Genomic DNA, 18370 nt, shown 5'->3' with positions numbered 1-18370 from the left:
GAATTTAGAGACATGATCATGAAAAATCATCACTGTTACACCTACATGAACATAGCTGGACAGAACTTACCACCAACACAAAGAAGAAGATAGCTTCTTCCATGGTGTCACCATCCATAACTTAGTGGTCATTGGTCTCCATATATTTTGGTGACCGGTTATAAGTGGCAAAGCACCACAAACTTTGATGCCACCTCATACTTGAATCAATCCCAACCATTACCAGAAAACAATCATTTTAATTAATTGAGAGTGATTTCTTCACATTTTCCATCGAGCTTGGGATGCACCAAAAATAAAACCCAGATTTTTCCTTGAGCTACACAAAGAGAAGTCAAGTAATCCTTGAAAAGTATGACAGTCATAGGTGTACATTAACAAGCCACCACTGCAGTGAATAATTGACATAGACGCCTCCACGAAGCCAGCTTAAAAGGTAAGCTTTCTGGGCCTAGAATTAGCCCACTAAACCCAATCTTCTTGCTGCAAGAATCAGCAAATGCTATATACCCTTGTTTTCACACACACACACACACACACACACACACACACACACACACACACACACACACACACACACACACACACACAGAATTGCTAAACCACGGGGCGAAATTTGACAGGATACTAGCTATAACATAATCTAGAAGCTACGATGTACAAAATACTAACTTCACATTAATATCTAATCTTAGATTTCTGAAACATTTTCAACTATCCATAGTTCACTTCAAAAAGTGAGGATTGATCAGACCAGAGATCTCAAGAAATCCAACCCTTTCTTTACCTCCAAATATGTTCTTCAGCTTCTCATCACAAATAATGATTTTCTTGTTATCAGGGTCCTGAAACAATAAAAATTGTTATATCGCAAAGCCTTAAAACAATAAGAATCCCAATACCAATGCTCAAGCTACTTTTGACAGCTTTCTGACATACAATAAAAGCTCAGAAATAAGAAAATTAAAAATCAAAAGATACAGAACCCATGAATCAAGGGATTTACTCAGCTTGTTGAACAAAGTGCGTCCAAAGAATAAGACATGAAGGAAGCTAATTTGAATGAGCAGTCAAAGCATAGCCACCACACAGTCACCATAAACTGATGGATATCATGTAAAAAAATGAAAAATAACCTATCAAAGTGACTGCAAAACCATCAATTAGCATGGAGAAGTAGATAAATGAACACCATGCATGCCAAAGAATACTCAATAACCAGACAATTTTAGCAACCAACACAATGACTAAAAAACAGAGGTGCAAGTCTTCATAAAGTGAAACTGCAAGTGTATATAAAAAACAGGGAGTGGCTGCAAAGAAAAGAGCTGTTTGCAAAGACAGTGAAACAACAGGAAGCATTAGAAAAAAGTGTTAGAAGACATCTAACTGTAATGAGAACTCAAGAGAAGGAGCACAATCACAAGGCCACTAATGGGCATAACACAAGAGCCACTATGGGCAAGCACAAGAACACATTATAAGCCTAAGGGCTAAGCGCAAAATAAAAAATATAATTTTATTAACTCTCAAATGTTTAAGAAAAGCATAAGAAAAAATATGGGAGTGCTCCCAATATATACAACAGAGGAGGAAGAAGAGGGTTAGTCCAACTAGCCATTGGACTAGCCCAACAGCTAGTACATAAGATAAAATGACTAAAATGCCCCTAGAAGACATTACCTATTACATTTACATCAAGAAATTTAAAACATATATATATAGTCAACCAATATATTTAACACTAACAACATGAGCGTGAGATAAGAAAAGAGCAGCTAAAAATCCTCTAAGTGTCCCAGGTAAGCATGAGCTTTGAAGTAACCATGATCTATAGAATAGGACAACTGAAATAGCCTGTATCCTAATAATTTCAAGATGTTCAAGCATCTTCAACAAAAACTTTCAAGAGATGGCATTTTATGATGCATTTAAATACAACAGATCCACTGTCGAGTAAAAATTTCACCGGTTTCATGTCCCCACAAGGGTGGTCACAAACATGAGACCTACTATTGCCACCCCAAATCAATACAAAATACACCATTAGAGAGGAAATTAACAACAGTAGTTCAAGAATTAATGATGCAGTTCATGGCTTCATGCATATATATGGGTAGATGGAAAACCAACTTCTCCCACAAAGGGAGAGGACTGGAAGAATGTCAGTTTGAAACATAAAACACCCACATATCCTCATTTTCAACTGCAATGCATATCGAACAGTATCCATCTTTGGCAAAAGAGCAACATTCTCATCTCAACTGAAGCAGCAATTCGTGGGTTTAAAGTCAAGAGCACAAACTTTAATGAGATATAATCTTGTACAAGTTTATGGGTTCCCACATCATTCACAATGGTGTATCTGAATGACTCTGTTCTCAAACCCAATGGACTGAAGAATCTACACTAAAAAAATGAATCTAAGACCCTCAAAAAATGAGAACCTGAGACTCAGCATTTGAGTTGCCCAGATTGGTGTGGGCCCCATGTCAAAGAATTTGAACACAAACGAAGTAAAGCATTGAACATGATGGTGAAAATTGCACTTGAATTTTGCAGATTGATTTATTGGCTATTTTAGTATTAGCCTTTAGTAGGAGAAACTTCAAAGAAGCATTCATTTTCCACATCACAACAGCTCGGTAAATCCATAAAATGCACCATGCACCCAACACAGGCGTTTCTGCTTTTCAAATCATTCAACTCGTATTGAAGGTCAGCTGCATATAGATCTTCAAATAATGTAAACATTCTTTCATAGGAAATTAAGAAAAACCTCAGCAATTTGGGCACATCCAATCAGAAGCAAAAAAACTATCAAGTCAGGACCCCAGGTGTTGGACTCATAGTCACATCCAGGCCAGAAGATTACTAGATTTTAAACAGGCAAACCGCAAGAGAAAATCAAGACAACTGAGGAGACTTCAAAAGATAAACCTTCAGAAGTGGAGTCAAACCAGGGGGAAGCCAGACATCTAAGTGAAAACATAAGGCCCTTAGAAAGGCGTCCAATAGATCACCTGAAACAAAACAGCCAACAACATAGCTATACATCTATCCTTTTAAAGGGCTACAGGAAGCGCTACCAATAACAACAAAGACAGGACAAGTACCCCTGATTTTCAGGTTAAAGTCTCTCCTCATATACACTTCAACCATCTTGCAGCAATCCTACATTCCTACTAACAACAAGTGACGTTATCTTGAACTACAGCATATAACACAATAAGTTCCCCATTACTTGAGATTCAAAAACAATATCAACATGATGCAAGTAATGTTGAATGAAACTTGGATTCTCTAAAATTCTCCAGGTACATATACATAGTATTTTCAACACAAAACCTTGTTAATGCCCATAGAGGTGAAAACAAAGTACCCATTTCAGCAGGAACCTTCATTCAACATATTTCACCTCGATTCTCAGATAGAGGATCCTATTTAGCCACATCTAAGTCTTGTCAGACACGCCCCTATATAAAACACTGACCACAAAATATCCCACATTAAAAGATGCCTGAAGACATTCGACAGTCCATCTTTCCATGTAAAAGAGGCAAATCTATACGCACGTGAAAGAAAACGCAGAAAGAAATAAGAGACTCAAAGTAAAAGCATGCTGATCTATTGGAAACAGATGGTTTTTTGCTTCCATTATGTTAAAAATAGGGAAAGGAGAAAGAGATGGTCTTTTGCACATCAGTAAGTATAAACAACTACAAAAGCAAAACCTACCTCGAGATACACAAGGACGCAACCCCACAGAATAAAAAAGTTACAATCAAACAAATGCATTCACCAAGAAAAGAAATGAGACAGAATGGAAAGCAACCACGTCAAGAATTTAAGGGAACACTGCAACCAATGCTGCCTCCACACTAATGCACAAATACAGTATGAAACGCTCGAAAACATAGAATAATGACCATCGCCACATGATGCTCCCAGTGCATCCATTCACCAAACTACCAAGAACCCATCAAGAGATATAACCGAACGAGCACACCCAATAGTTCAGCAGTCAAAGCTCAAGAAAGAGGAAAAACCACGCAATGGGTTTCAGGTAAACCATTGAAACAAAGACAAAACAAGCACTAATCATGCAGAGAGACGATAACCCTTTCCTACCCATCAAGAGACATAACCGAACAAGCACACCAACAGACTAAGCAATCAAAACCCATTTCCGGAAACAAAAAGAAACCCGAGAAAGAGGAAAAACCACGCAATGGGTTTCACGCAAACCATCGAAACAAAGACAAAACAAGCACTAATCTTGCAGGCAAACAGTAAGATAGAAGAAAGAAATAAAACATTGCGAAAACTCAAATGGGTATCTTTCATTTTCGGGACCTGAAGGTTGTTCTCCTTGATGTACGCCCAAATCCGCTTGAGGGCTTGAGTTCGTGGGATTTCCGGGACGCCAACTAGGTCGTGAAGAGCCGGGGAGATAGGGCGAGGCTTCATGATACCTCGAGGCTCTTTCTTTCCCGTGCTGGTGGTGGTAGTGGTGGCCGGCTGCTTAGACGCAGAGCAGGAGATGCTGCTTCATTGATGGGGAGGGGAAGGCAACAGAAGGACGTTGAGAACAGGGGAGGGAGGAATGCAGGAGGGATTCGGAACGAAGAGGGTCGGCCACCGACACCGTAGAGAGAGAGTGGTCATGGTTTTTGCTTTGCTCCTCCTCCTTTGGCTGCTACTCCTTTTTTCTCTCGGGAACGAAAGGGTCGAGTGTGGTTTCTGAGTAGCTCTGTTCTGGGGGTTCAATTTTTGAGAGAGGGAGCAGGCTGAATTTCCCCCTCAATCTGATTCTGATACTTGCAGATTGCAGACACGTGAATTGATGTAGTGACTCCCCGATTGTATTCAAAAGTCAAGTTGATCAATCTCGTGCTGCCAGTTTTACAAGTGGCAGCAAATATATCAGAACTGCTCCTCTCTCTCTCTCTCATATACTCTCATATATTAGAAGCTGTGGAGCTAATCCATTACTATTAAATACTCTCTCTCTCTCTCATATGTTAGAAGCTCTAGAGTTAAAGGTGTTAAACCATTATTATTAGGAGATCAGAATGGTTAGGAAGCTTTCCTAATTTAACCATGTGTTCTCCCTCTTTCCTAATTTATCGGCAGTTCTCTCTCTCTGCACTTCAGCTAGCACCGGTGTGGGCATCTTATTTTCATTATTGCATTCTGGTCTCATCTATAGTATCTCTTCCCATATTAACATTTTTCTAAAAGTAATACTGACATATTACCGTTTTTAAGAAAAAATATTTGACAAAATAATGAGTTGAAGAAGCAAATGTAGTAAAATATATAGGATAAGTCTATAAAGTTAGGTCAAACTTGGATCTAACCCATATTGTCTGATCCACGCACATACTTTATTTGAGCACGAAAAGGAAGAGGTTTCACCAATTTTTGGTCCATCTTGAACAAGAACAATTGATGTTTAGATCCTATCAAATTCTATGGGTTTTTTTTCAATGTTTGAGTTAGATTTGAAACCAAATCTAAATCTAGACATGTTTTCAAGAATAGTATCACTTGACACTAACAATAAAACTGATATTAAGACTCATGCTTAGCATAGTATACATTATAAGAGATATTTTGTCTTTCTTATCTTTCAACAATCATTTTTGCTTAATTTTACACCTTTTACCACAGGTATTTTAAAAAGCTTGCAATCACTAGTTCTAAACTTTTTAAATATATTATTAATATATATTTTTTGACTAAAACACGAAAGTTTAGAATTTTTATCTTGAGTGATTTTAATTTTAAGAACATAAGTTGCTTCTCTCTTGTCTTTCATTTCGAATTATAAATTTAACCATAACTTGATTTTGACAATCATATAATTCTCAATTTTAGTCAAGAGAATGTCATCCACAAACGGTGAGTAAATTGAGAATTTACTTTCACTTTTCTAAACATAAATGCAATGGTCAAATCTATTTGTCACAAATCTCAATAAAATAATTACTTTATAAAATTTTAAGTACCCCTCACGTGGTGATTGTTTGAGTTCGTATAAAGATTTTTTTCAACCTATACAATTTATTCTCTTAGCCTTTAACAACATAGCCTTTAGGTTATTCCATAAAAATAATTTCTTTAAGTTCACCATTTAAGAATACGATCTTAACATTCATCTGATATAGATTTAAATCATAATAAGTTATGATAGTCAAGATTATCTTTATAGAGATAAATTTTGCAATGAGAGAATATGTATCAACATAATCTATCTTTATTTATAATTTCATTAGACTTTAATTTCTTTTTTAATATTCATTTGCATCCAATGACTTTTCTTTTCTCAGATAAATCATTCAATTCTTAGACTTGGTTCTTCTCAATTGACTCAATTTTCTTGTCTATAGCCTTTACCCAGTACGTTGATTCAAGTAATTTTATTGTTTTATTATATGACATGTTATCTCCTATATATCGAATAACATAGTTCATTCGACAAATAAACATAATAGTCATCAAGATATGAAAGATGAACCCTTGACCTTTTATTGTCAACATAAGTCTGATGTAAAAAAAACGAATCACTTTTTATATAACTGTTCATGATCACTAATAATTGGTTCATCGTTACCTAATTGTTCTAGTGAATAATCGGAATCATACATGAAATCAAATGAATTGTCAATATTTGATTAGTAAATTATTGGTTTCATATTTTGATCTTTCAAGAATATGTCTCTGCTTTCCATTAAACCATTATCATGATGGAATAATCTATAACCTTTTTATATAGTCTAAATATCTAATAAAGGTTATCTAGTTTACTCCTAAATTTTTATATTTATTAAAAAACCGCCCATTCAGCTTATCGAAATTCTGTTGATACACATCAATTCTGATAACATTGATTTAAATTAATAGGATTAGTTAGGGATTTTATTTTATTGATAAAAAAACTGAAATATCGAAAATGGGTCTAAAATTGGATCTAAATCCAACTCAAACATCACAAAAAAATCACGATTTCATATCGGAAAAGCCCATATTCACTCCGTTTACGAGAAACATTTTGAATTGTAAGGGGTCTAACAGTAATTTTAATCAAGCGGAGAAGCCCCAACATCCAGTTGAATTACCGCAAGGGTAAAATAATAACTCAAGGACAAATAACAGCAAGTCATAAATAAGAGAAATTTGATTAACGGTGACAAACCTTTGATGCATAATTGAAAACCCTCACAATTTGGTGTGCATATGAATTAGACTCAAAACACCATTTTTTTAAAAACACTAATACAAACCTGTTTTTTAATGTTTTGAACTGATGTCCACCTGCCCTTCTATTGTAGGAACTTATAGGTAGGGGTGGGCAAGTGTCTGGGCCATGTGGCAAGCCGCCATGGGTCAATTTTGGGCCAAGAATTTAGGCTTGGGCCGAAACCCGGTCCTATATATGGGCCTGAGTTATTTATTAATTTTTTAATAATAATTTTTTAAAAAAATTAACTATTGCATGGTAACTTGGTAATTATTATTATTTACCTAATCAGTTACATTAATTTTATAAAAAATAGAAAGAAAATTAATTGGGGGCTTGAAAAATGAAAATTTGTTAATTATTACTATTTACAAATGGATTTGGCCCCGGCTCAAACCCAACCCGCTTCACTTTAGCCTGTTGGGCCAATAGGTCGGGCCATGGGCTGATCATCAAACCCGAGCTCATTAAGAATCAGGCCACACTTAAAGCCCGATGGATGGACTGAGCTAGGTCGGGCTGGCCCGATGCCCATACTTATAAGTGATTGAAATGGATCATACCTAGATCCAAAATGGATTTACCCATATTTCAGTTTTTCATAAGATTTGGCCAAACGTGGGTCCAATCCAAGAGAAATATATCCAGAGTATACTGACCTATTTTTCACAAAAAAATCAATAGGTAACTTTTTCTTAGTGGATCCCATGTTACAAGATCTCATTTTTTGACCTAAATCAAAACTTTATTTGAGACTTAAGTAGGATATAGGACCTAACCTAAACCAATACATAAAAACCAAATCCAAAGTTAGATCTAACTAGGGGTGTCAATGGGTCAGGTTTACCCAGACCCGACCCGAACCAAACTCTATAGGGTTCGGGTTTGGTGATAAATAAGAAGACTCGATTAAGACCTAGGTTCGGACCCAAAGTTCTAATTAATACACGGTCCTGAGTATAGTTTGTGAAATTTTTTATCCGACCCGACCCGAGTTCCGATTAAGACCCGTAAATTTTCAATGTAAAAATGATAGAAAATATGGTTTTATCGGGTATGGCCCGAGTCTGGTTCATTTAGTCATTATTGAGTTTGGGTATGGTTTTTCTTATAGTGGACCGAATGACACCTAGATTCAGACTGGATACTATACTCAAAAACCAGGTTCATGTATGATTCCACCTGGGTCCGAATCAAACTCGACCCGTTGACACCCCTGGATCTAACCCACATGTGTGTTAGATAGTTAACCAATATATTTGGGTCTCAACAGGTTAGATTGGTACATATGGACTCAGGTGCAGACCCATCAGCAGTACCACAAAGTAAAGTATGGGTCTGAAGACTCTGAACCCACATAAATCGGGAGGCACCTCTCACCCATCAAAACAGTGAATAAGCTCATTGATTGGATGCCGTCCATCTAAAATACAAACGACATAAAAAAAAAGTGAGGCCCATCCAAGTGGTAAGCATCCCGTTATTACAGGTTCTGGATCAACGGCATCCAGAGGTGCTTTGACGGTACACTCTGACCTGATCCCTTCTCACATCAATTCAGTGATGGGCAGAGCTACTGACACCCCTAATTAAATCCATAATAAATATATTAATGAATTAAAAAAGAAAAAGGTAAAAGGATAGTTTTGACATTTTAAAGTAACTAACTTAGGTTAATTGGGTGGGGGTAAGGGTGAGTTAGACGAGGTCAGCATTTACTGTCAGGAATTTTGAAAAAGGTTATGGAATTTCGGGTAAAAATTGGGACTGTATCAGAATTTTTTATCCTTGTTCTTTTACGTATCATCGTGATCCAACACCGCTTTCTACGTCTTCATAGCACCGGAGGAAAACGGGCCCTGCATTGCCTCGTCCTGTTTGGACCAGGAATGAAGGACATGAACTGAGATGGAGGTTAAAATCAAAACCTATGCGAAGATGAAGGTGGAAACGGACTTACGCTTTTTCCCACCCCATTCTTGATCTTCGTTAGTAAAATAACTAAAATACTTCTAGAAATGGCATAGGATCAGGAAGAAACGAAGACCGGTCCCGCCTTATTTAGACCGATGATGAAGAACATGAAATGAGAATGAAAGCGGGAACGAACCCATGCAAGGATGGAGGGCAGAATTTTGAGAAGAAATGAGGGTAGAGACCTTGTCCCTACTTTAGACTGTTGAACATATGGATCGGTGACCCGGTATAACATTAAAAGAATAGTGAAGTAGTGGACTGCGTAGTGAAGGGCAGTTAATACCATTAAGAGAGGAGGTTACGTGAACTGTATCCCCTCTCCATGCCCCCCTATATAAAGAGGAGGTTGGGCAACGTATGATGTGAGACATTGCCATTCAGCCTCAGCCTTGCCTACATTCAGCAACATGAGTTCAGGGTCTTGCTCACCATCGACTTTAGGCCTGGGCTCATCGAGGGCGTTGACCGGTGAGAAGAACGTTGAATACCCTGCACACGCTCTATGGCGAATACAGGTACATTTTCTGTATTTGTTTTACAGAAATCGCCAGCATTGGGTTATGGGCCCACGACTCACACATTCTGCAGCACGTGTGGGCGGGTAGGGCCTTCTGGCATTTCGTTGCCACTGCCGCCCTCGGAGGACTTAACTCGCAGGTTGATGGCAATAGTCACCGTGAGGCGACTGTTAATTATTCCCGGCAAACTGTCGTCATGAGGCGACAGAGTTTCCGACAGACTGTCACCAAGGGGCGACAACCTTCACCGGCGACGGAGCCATTCTAGTCGGTGACCGCCCATCGCCATGGGGCAACGTTAGTTGCCAAACGACGGTAATTGTCGTCATGGGGCGACATCCATTCCCGGCAGCGGTCGGCTCAGGCGACCCTCTATAAAAATATATATATGCATAGGGTCGAGCGTTTACCCTGCACAATTGGGTAGCAGGGAAGTCTGGCGATGCAAGGATCATCGCAGGATGTCGAACGGGGGAAGGGGGTTTTGCCGGACCACTGAATTGTTGGTAGAGTGCGGTGAACTCCTTACCTGTTGCGCTGGTCGCCGGAAAAAGCAGGGTTCAACCCCCCCCCCCCCCCCCTTTTCATTCAAACCCTTCAGCCGTCAAGCTAGGGCTTTTGGTCGGTGGCTTTTCCCCAGGGAATTGAAGGCGATGATGGTGACCTTGCTGGCGTCACTGGCTGCCCGACGGCATCGCCGATTTATCGATTGTTTCGACGGCAGATCCATAAAAAAAAAAAGAAAAAACAGTAACCCTTACATGTCACCGCGGGTGAGTTCGTCGGTGGATCGGGTTGACCGCCGAGGGGCGATATGCCGGCAGGGGTGGCCGTCGGTCGTCGACGGCTTTGCCGGCGCCATTGGGGTGTCACCGGGGGCATTAGTGCTCCTCTTAGGCACCGACTGTTGTCGCCATCTGGATCTGCCAGTGCCGGGGCTGTCGCCGGAGGAACATTACCGAAGGAGGTGACCGTCGTCGGCTGGTCACTGACGTCAGTCGTCGTACGACAACATGGGTCGCTGTCGGCGATGAAGAGGAGAAACCCTTTGGTTTCTCAGTAAAATGAAAATAGAAACCCTTGGGTTTCTGTTTCATTTTAATAAAGTTAGTCGGATCGGGTCTGGCTTTTTGACCGGTCCACTAAGGACCGGGTCTGACCCTGTCCTTGTTCGGATTGGGTCCAACCCAGGTCCACTTAGGACTGGGTCAGACACGAGTCCTTTTTTGAATCGGATCCAACCCAAGTCCACTTTGGATTGGGTTAGACCTGGATCCATTTCGGGTCGGGTTAGCCTCGGGCATCGTTTGGACCGGGTCCATTTCGGACCAGATCAAACTCGGGTCCAGTTCGGATTGGATTGGATCCATGCTACTGCAAGATCCAAGCACTATTTGGCCTGAACCGGATCAGGAACTGATTCGGCCCTTTTTGGGACCGGTTCAGAGTTGTTTTTGACTGATTCCTTTCAATTTTTCACCGGTTCGGAGATGCTAAGACCCTATTTTCATACATATAAGAAGATACATGGATTTTGACATATGATTATAGGGTTTTATAAACTTTTGTTCATATTTGGTATCAGTTCATAAAGATCAGAACCGGTTCAGACCCTTTGGTGACCGGTTTGAGGTCGTTTCAGACCGGTTTATAGTATTTTCAAATCGGTTCCTACTTGAGGACCCTGGGTTTTACCTATATGAGCATGCTTTTGTTATTTTTCATGCTTTATAAAGTATTTATTTTAAATAATGCATGTTAATTCATGCATTTTATGTTGGTTAAGTTGTGCATGATAGTTTTAAGCATGAATTGTGACTAAATTTATGACAGTTAGTTTATGTATATTAGTTGAAGCATGAACTTGTATTATGTTATGAATATACATGCATTAAAATGTGTGCATGGGTGTGCTTTATAATATAAATAGGTTTTCGGTAAAAGATCTTAATTAACTGATTCATGTAATCACCAAAGTGATCTGATTCGTGTTGATTAAGGATTCTTTGGACCGTATTAAGATTCGTTATTATGATTCTGTGTAAATTTATGAAACATTGATTCTACCCAAAAGTAGGTCATTGTTTTTCAAATTTACACAGGGTGTCATAGTAGATGTGTATTCTAGCCCATGAAGCATGGTCGTACCTAAAGCTACAATGTTGAATTGCCTCCGGATACATGATTTGTTCGTTTCACCAACTGAAGTCAATTCTTTAATAATTGAAGATATAGAGCAACTATGAGTATTGTTGTTTCTACCAAAGTGAAACGATAATGGCTCAACTATGCTTGTCTCAGAAAAGGTAAAAATAAAGGGTCTCACTTTTACCTTTTCAACACGAGTCTCGACTGAGCAATAATAGTAATGTCTTTTCGTTTTTGTTTCTTGTTTTATCAGGTTCTTTCTTTATCGATGATTCTAGTAATATCCTCCTTTTAGACGAATCTAATTTTTTGGATTGGAAAGAAATAATGTTATTCACTTTGGGTTATATGGATTTAGATATGGTCCTTGGAATTGATGAACTTTCTGCTCTTGCAAAGCAGAGTACAATCGATCAAAAGGCTGCCTCTGAGAAGTGGGAGCGCACGAACAGACTTAGCCTATTACTTTTGCAATCTCGGGTGGCTAAGAATACTTGAGGCGCCATTCTTCACTGCAGAATAGAGAAGGAATTTCTGGGAGCCATTGAGGCTCAATTCGTCACTTCTAATAAGGCAAGGGCTAGAACGCTCATGTCCAAATTGGTGTCTATGAAATATGCTGGTGACAGTCACATCAGACAACATATTTTGGAAATGAAGAATATTGCGACTCAGTTGAATGACATGAAGCTCACTATCTCTGACTCCTTCTTGGTCCATCTGATCTTAACCTCATTACCTATTGAGTATGGACCCTTCAAAATCTCCTACAACACACATAATGATGGGTGGTCTTTTAATAACCTTTTGGCTAAGTGTGTTGAAGAAGAGGAGAGATTGAAGCGTGAGAGGCTGCCAAGTGTACATATGACCTCTCATAAGAATAAACAGAGGTCGAGGCCAAAGAAAAACTCCTTCAAAAAGAAGAATCAGAAGAAAGCCACAGGGGTGAGTTCAAACTCTCAGGCAAAAGCTAAATCCCATTCAGGAGGCTCTTCTATAAATTGTTTCTTCTGCAAGAAAAATGGTCATTAGAAGGTGGACGGTTTGAACTACAAGAAGTGACTCAAAAATAAAGGTAATAAGTCATTTGTTTCTCATGCGTATAATTTAATTCATGTTTCATTGCATAGTTGGTGGATTGATTTTGGTGCCACGGTACACATTATCAACTCTTTGCAGGCATTTCTGAACAAGAGAGAACCAACAGAGCATGAAAGAAACAACTTTTTTGAAAATAGGATGCGTTCGCATGTCAAGAATATTGGGACCTGCAGAAATGTGTTGGAGTCAGGATTCATATTGGATTTGGCCGATACATTCTATATTCCATCTTATAGTCGGAACCTGATTTCAATTTCAAAACTTGATAAGTTTGGCTTTGTATTTAAATTTGAAAATTCTAAACTTATTATTATGAAAAATTCAATGAATATAGGTTCTGCATATATGTGTGATGGTATGTATCGATTAAGAACAAAATTCCAAATTTGAGAATCTCACTTCATTGAGAACACAATGATTGGCAATAAATGTGGCCTAAAGAATGATCAATCCTATCTGTTTTGGCATCGGAGGTTAAGACATATCTCAAAAGAGAGAGTCCAAAGACTCTTGAAAGAGGGAATCCTCGGATCCCTTGATTTTACAAATATAGAGTCATGTGTTGACTGAATAAAGGTTAAGCAGTCAAACACGTATAAGAAAGATGTCAAATGCAACAATGAAAAGTTAGAAATAGTGCATACGGGTGTGTGCGACCCTTTTTCACCGTGTTATACGGGTGAAAAGTATTTTGTCACTTTTATAGACGATTACTCACAGTATATGTATCTCTACTTATTTTTTAAAAAACCAGAAGTCTTTTAGGTTTTTAAGGACTTCAAGAAATAAGTAGAGAAATAAACCGATGAAGTTATTAAGGTTGCCAGGTCTGATAGAGGTGGCGAATACTATGGTCATTTCACTGAGGTGAGACAAAAGAAAGATCCATTAGCACGGTTTCTAAAAGAGGAAGGTATTGCACTTCAGTATATTATGTCTGTTAGTGCTTACCAGAATAATGTAGCTGAAAGGAAAAATTGTACGCTTAAAGAAATGGTTCGAACGATGTTGAATCACTCCAACCTTTCTTTGACCTTCTAGGGTGAAGCTCTTAGGACAACCACGCATATTTTGAATAAGGTTCTTACGAAGGTTATTCAAAAGACTCCTTATGAGTTATGAACAGGTAGGAAACCTTATTTGTCATATATGCGCATATGGGGATGTCCAACAGAAGCTAAATTGTATAATCCACATACAAAAGTTTTTGATCTTAGGACAATTAGTGGTTTCTTTATTAGTTATTCAGAATGGTCAAAAGGCTTTAGGTTTTATTGGTCATCTCGTACACCGCAGATAGTGGAAGCAAATAAAGCAAGATTTCTTGAAAATAGTTCTGTTGGGATAGATGCGTATCAAAATTTTGATTTTGAGGAAATGCAGGATTCAGGTTTCACACTTGCTAAGGATAAAAACCCGATTTTTTTATCATTGTCCCTTCGGGTATTGTAAGAGAAAGTTCGATCAATGAACATCAATCCCAACTAGATCTGATTGTTGATGAGGATATACAACAACAGAATACAAATGCTCATTTTGAACCGTCTGTAGCACCTGTATGGAGGTCCACCAGAATCAAGAAATCTACTATCCATCCGGACTATGTGGGTGTATTTATAAGAGTCAAATGATTTCATAGACATTGATGGAATTTTTTTCACATTTGCATAAGCCATTGAAAGTGAAAAATCAACACATTTGATCAATGCCATGAAATAAAAGCTTGACTCTATGGCAAAGAACCAAGTGTGGGATCTTGTACCTCGACCAAATGGAGTTAGACCTGTTGGTTACAAATGGGTCTGTAAGACCAAAATAAACTCTAAAGGTCATGTGGAGAGGTACAAGGCTAGGCTTGTTGCAAACGGTTTCACACAGATAGAGGGCATCGATTATAATGAGACTTTTTTTTCTATCTCAACTAAGGAATCATTAAGGATAATCATGGCCCTCGTTGCTCATTTTGATTTAGAGCTACATCAGATGGATGTGAAAACTGCTTTTCTGAATTGGGATCTGGATGAGGAGGTATACATGCAACAATCTCCTGGTTTCAGTATAGATGACTCGAATAACTTAGTTTGCAAATTGAATAAATCAATTTATGAACTTAAACAGGCCTCCTGCCAGTGATATAAGAAGTTCAATCAAGTAATTATGAACTTTGGATAAACTGAAAATATTGTTGACCAGTGTGTTTACATTAAGATTAGTGAGAGTAAGTTCATAATTTTGGTTTTATATGTTGACGTTATTCTTCTTGCAACTAATGATTTGAGTCTACTATATGAAACAAACGATTTTCTTTCCTCTCATTTCGATATGAATGACATGGGTGAGGCCACTTATATCTTTGGAATCGAGATACATCGTAACAGAACTAAGGGTGTCCTTAGCCTCTCTCAGAAATCCTATATCATTAAGGTTCTTAAAAGATATGGGATGGAGAATTGTTCTCCTGGTTTGACACCTATAGTGAAAGAGGATAAATTGAGCTTAAAAAACTGTTCTCAAGATAATATTGCGAAGGCTCAGATGGATGTTGTTCCATATGCTTCAACAGTTGAAAGTTTATAGTATGCACATAGCTGCACTCGACCTGATATAACATTTGTTGTGGGAATGCTTGGTAGATATCAGCCAAATTCAAGCATTGCGCACTAAAAGGCAACAAATAAGGTTATGCATTATTTACAAGGAACAAAAGAGTATATGTTGCCCTACAGAAAAATTGACCACCTAGAGGTTGTTGGATACTATGATGATACATTTTTCTTCTAGCAGATGGTGTTGTCTTATGGAGAAGTGAAAAATAGTCTACCACTTATGTTCATACTATGGAGGCAGAATTTATTGCTTTATACGAGACTTTGTCACAGGCTATTTGGATAAGAAACTTCATTATAAGTCTTGGTATTGTGGGTTTTATTGTGAGACTACTAAAGATCTTTTGTGATAGTGAAGCAACTGTATCCTTTTCAAATAGCAACAAGAGCTCAATATTGTGTCGACACATGAAGTTAAAATATTTTATTATTAAAGAAAAGACTCAGAATCATCTAGTATGTATTGATACAATTGGGATGAAGGAAATGACTGTAGATCTCCTTACTAAAGGGCTACCATTGAGATTGTATTCTCAACATGTAAAGGGGATGGGTCTTTTTTATTCCTTCTGATGTATGACAATACATTAAATAATCACATTTCTGTATATAAATTTAATTATCTATGGCTCTGTAAATTATTGATTTTGCATAAAGGATCTCTCATGTGGGCTAGAGAGAATAACAGAACAACAATATAAAAGGACCTATAGAATCGGTGAGAGACCAACCTATTCATAAAGGTAATTTCAAACATGCTTAAGCGCTGAAGGTGAATTGTAGCGTAATACATGAGAATATGACATTTCATAAAAGAATGTTCATCTCAATGACTCATTTGGTTCATCTTTGTGATAACGGGTAGCATGTAAACTCACCTGAAAAATTAAATCGAGATAACGGTATAAACCTTGAATTAGTGCACTTTTAGTGTCAATGGGTCAAGTGAGAGAATGTTGAACATGTAGATCGGGTTCAACTCATTGGGTGACCCGGTATGATATTAAAAGAATAGTGGAGTAGTGGGTTGCGTAGTGGAAAACAATTAATTCCATTAAGAGAGGAGGTTACGTGAATGTGGATGTCCACATTCACTGTATCCCCTCTTCATGCCCCACTATATAAAGAAGAGGCTGAACAACGTATGATGTGAGACATGGCCATTCAGCCTCAGCCTTGCCTACATTCAGCAACATGGGTTCAGGGTCTTGCTCACCGTCAACTTTAGGCCTGGGCTCATCGAGGGCGTCGATCGACTGAGGAGAATATCGAATACCCTGCATGCGCTCTGTGACGAATACATGTACGCTTTCTGTGTTTGTTTTACAAAAATTGCCAACACAGACATCACAATCCTCATCAATCAACTGGTTTGCCTCATAGTATATTTTTTTCCATATGTTCAAATAGGTTAAGAGAGATGAAAATAGGAAACGTTTGCAGAAAAGGAAGCAGAAAGAGTCTTTTTGGGGTTAATGTAAAATGAGAAAAGTGCATATACATGTATATATCACATTTTTTTAAGTAAAATATATTTATTTAAATAAAATGCATAAAAGCACATAAAAAATACTATTTTTGTACAAAATAGTTTTTTCAAGTGATGGGAAATAAGTTTCTTGCACAATGATGAACATGATTCACATGAGTTTCTCACAAAGTTTCAGACGGGTGAGCTATTGTTTTTAAATAAATGAGTTTCCCATATGCACGAGTAGTCTCCAAGCATAAGTAAATGACCGTACCTACGGGTGGGCAACCGGCTGCCAAGCCAACCTTTCTCGCCATAGGCCGGGTTTAGAAAGGATTTTAAGCCGAGAATCGGGCTGAAACCAGGTTGGCTTGATGGGCCTGACTTTTTATTAATTTTTTATAAAAATTAGAAATCACATAGTAACTTTGGTATATGAAAACTTGTTAATTATTTTTAATTACCTAATTAATTGTACTAATTTTAAGAGAAAGATAATTGAGTGCACCAAATCACATTAATTGCACGCAAAGCTGGCTAGGATTGTTTTGTGTAGGAATAGTCTTATTTGAGTCCACTCGAACCCGGCCCATTGAGCCAATAGGTCGAGCCATGAGCCTCTCTTCAAACCAACCGGACCAAAACCCAGCCCGATAGTAAATGGGCCGGGCCGTTGACCTGGCCAGCCCTGTCGGCCCGGTACATTAGCGGGTCAGGCCGTCCCGATGCGACCCCAGATAAGCAAAACCTGCCAATTTTCATCCAGTGAACTGTGAACATCGATATTTGTTATAGTGTTTTGTAGTTGCTGTTTTTAGTTTCAAGCCCCGTGCTAAACTGTAAAACGGCAAGATTCTTATTAAATATAATATCAAAATAAGAAAGACTTATTAAACACACTTGCAGAACACGAAACCCAATCTCTTTTAATAGGTAAATATATAATATAATACTACCCTTTTTACCTTTTTATTTTGCTATTTAGATAGACATTTCATTCTGATAAACAATGACATTTTTTCAAGATGCCAGAAATATTGGAGTTTACGTAAAGCTGCACATAAAGAGACTCATCATGAAACTGATGAACAAGATAACATACGTTGAAACCTGGACTCCTGAGGAGTACACAGGACCCATCTGACACTGGACAATGGTAGCGTGTTACTAAAGAAGTAGGTACTATCAAAAGCATTTAGTGTTCTCTGTACCCTAATTCTGACCATCTGACACCCTGAGGAGTACACAGGATGGCAACTCACATCTACAGTAACTACTACCACACCTCTTCTCCGTAAGT

At 38.2% G+C, this 18370-nt stretch overlaps 1 protein-coding gene across 1 annotated transcript; it reads right to left on the bottom strand.

Annotated features, from left to right (window-relative positions):
• Positions 1–712: 712 nt before the first annotated feature.
• On the bottom strand, positions 713–16882 carry LOC149841744 (upstream activation factor subunit UAF30-like). Its single transcript, XM_089998515.1, has 3 exons — positions 16784–16882; positions 4357–4521; positions 713–845 (listed from the first exon to the last, which is right to left on the bottom strand). The coding sequence occupies exons 1-3, from the start codon at positions 16880–16882 to the stop codon at positions 726–728; spliced, it is 384 nt and encodes a 127-aa protein (XP_089854641.1). The 3' UTR covers positions 713–725.
• Positions 16883–18370: the final 1488 nt, after the last annotated feature.

The sequence above is a fragment of the Nuphar pumila genome, chromosome 3, assembly GCF_984573655.1.
Source record: "Nuphar pumila chromosome 3, dmNupPumi1.hap1.1, whole genome shotgun sequence".
NCBI lineage: Eukaryota > Viridiplantae > Streptophyta > Magnoliopsida > Nymphaeales > Nymphaeaceae > Nuphar > Nuphar pumila.
The sequence above is the reverse complement of the archived record's forward strand: the minus strand, read 5'-3'. Positions and strand labels throughout refer to the sequence as shown.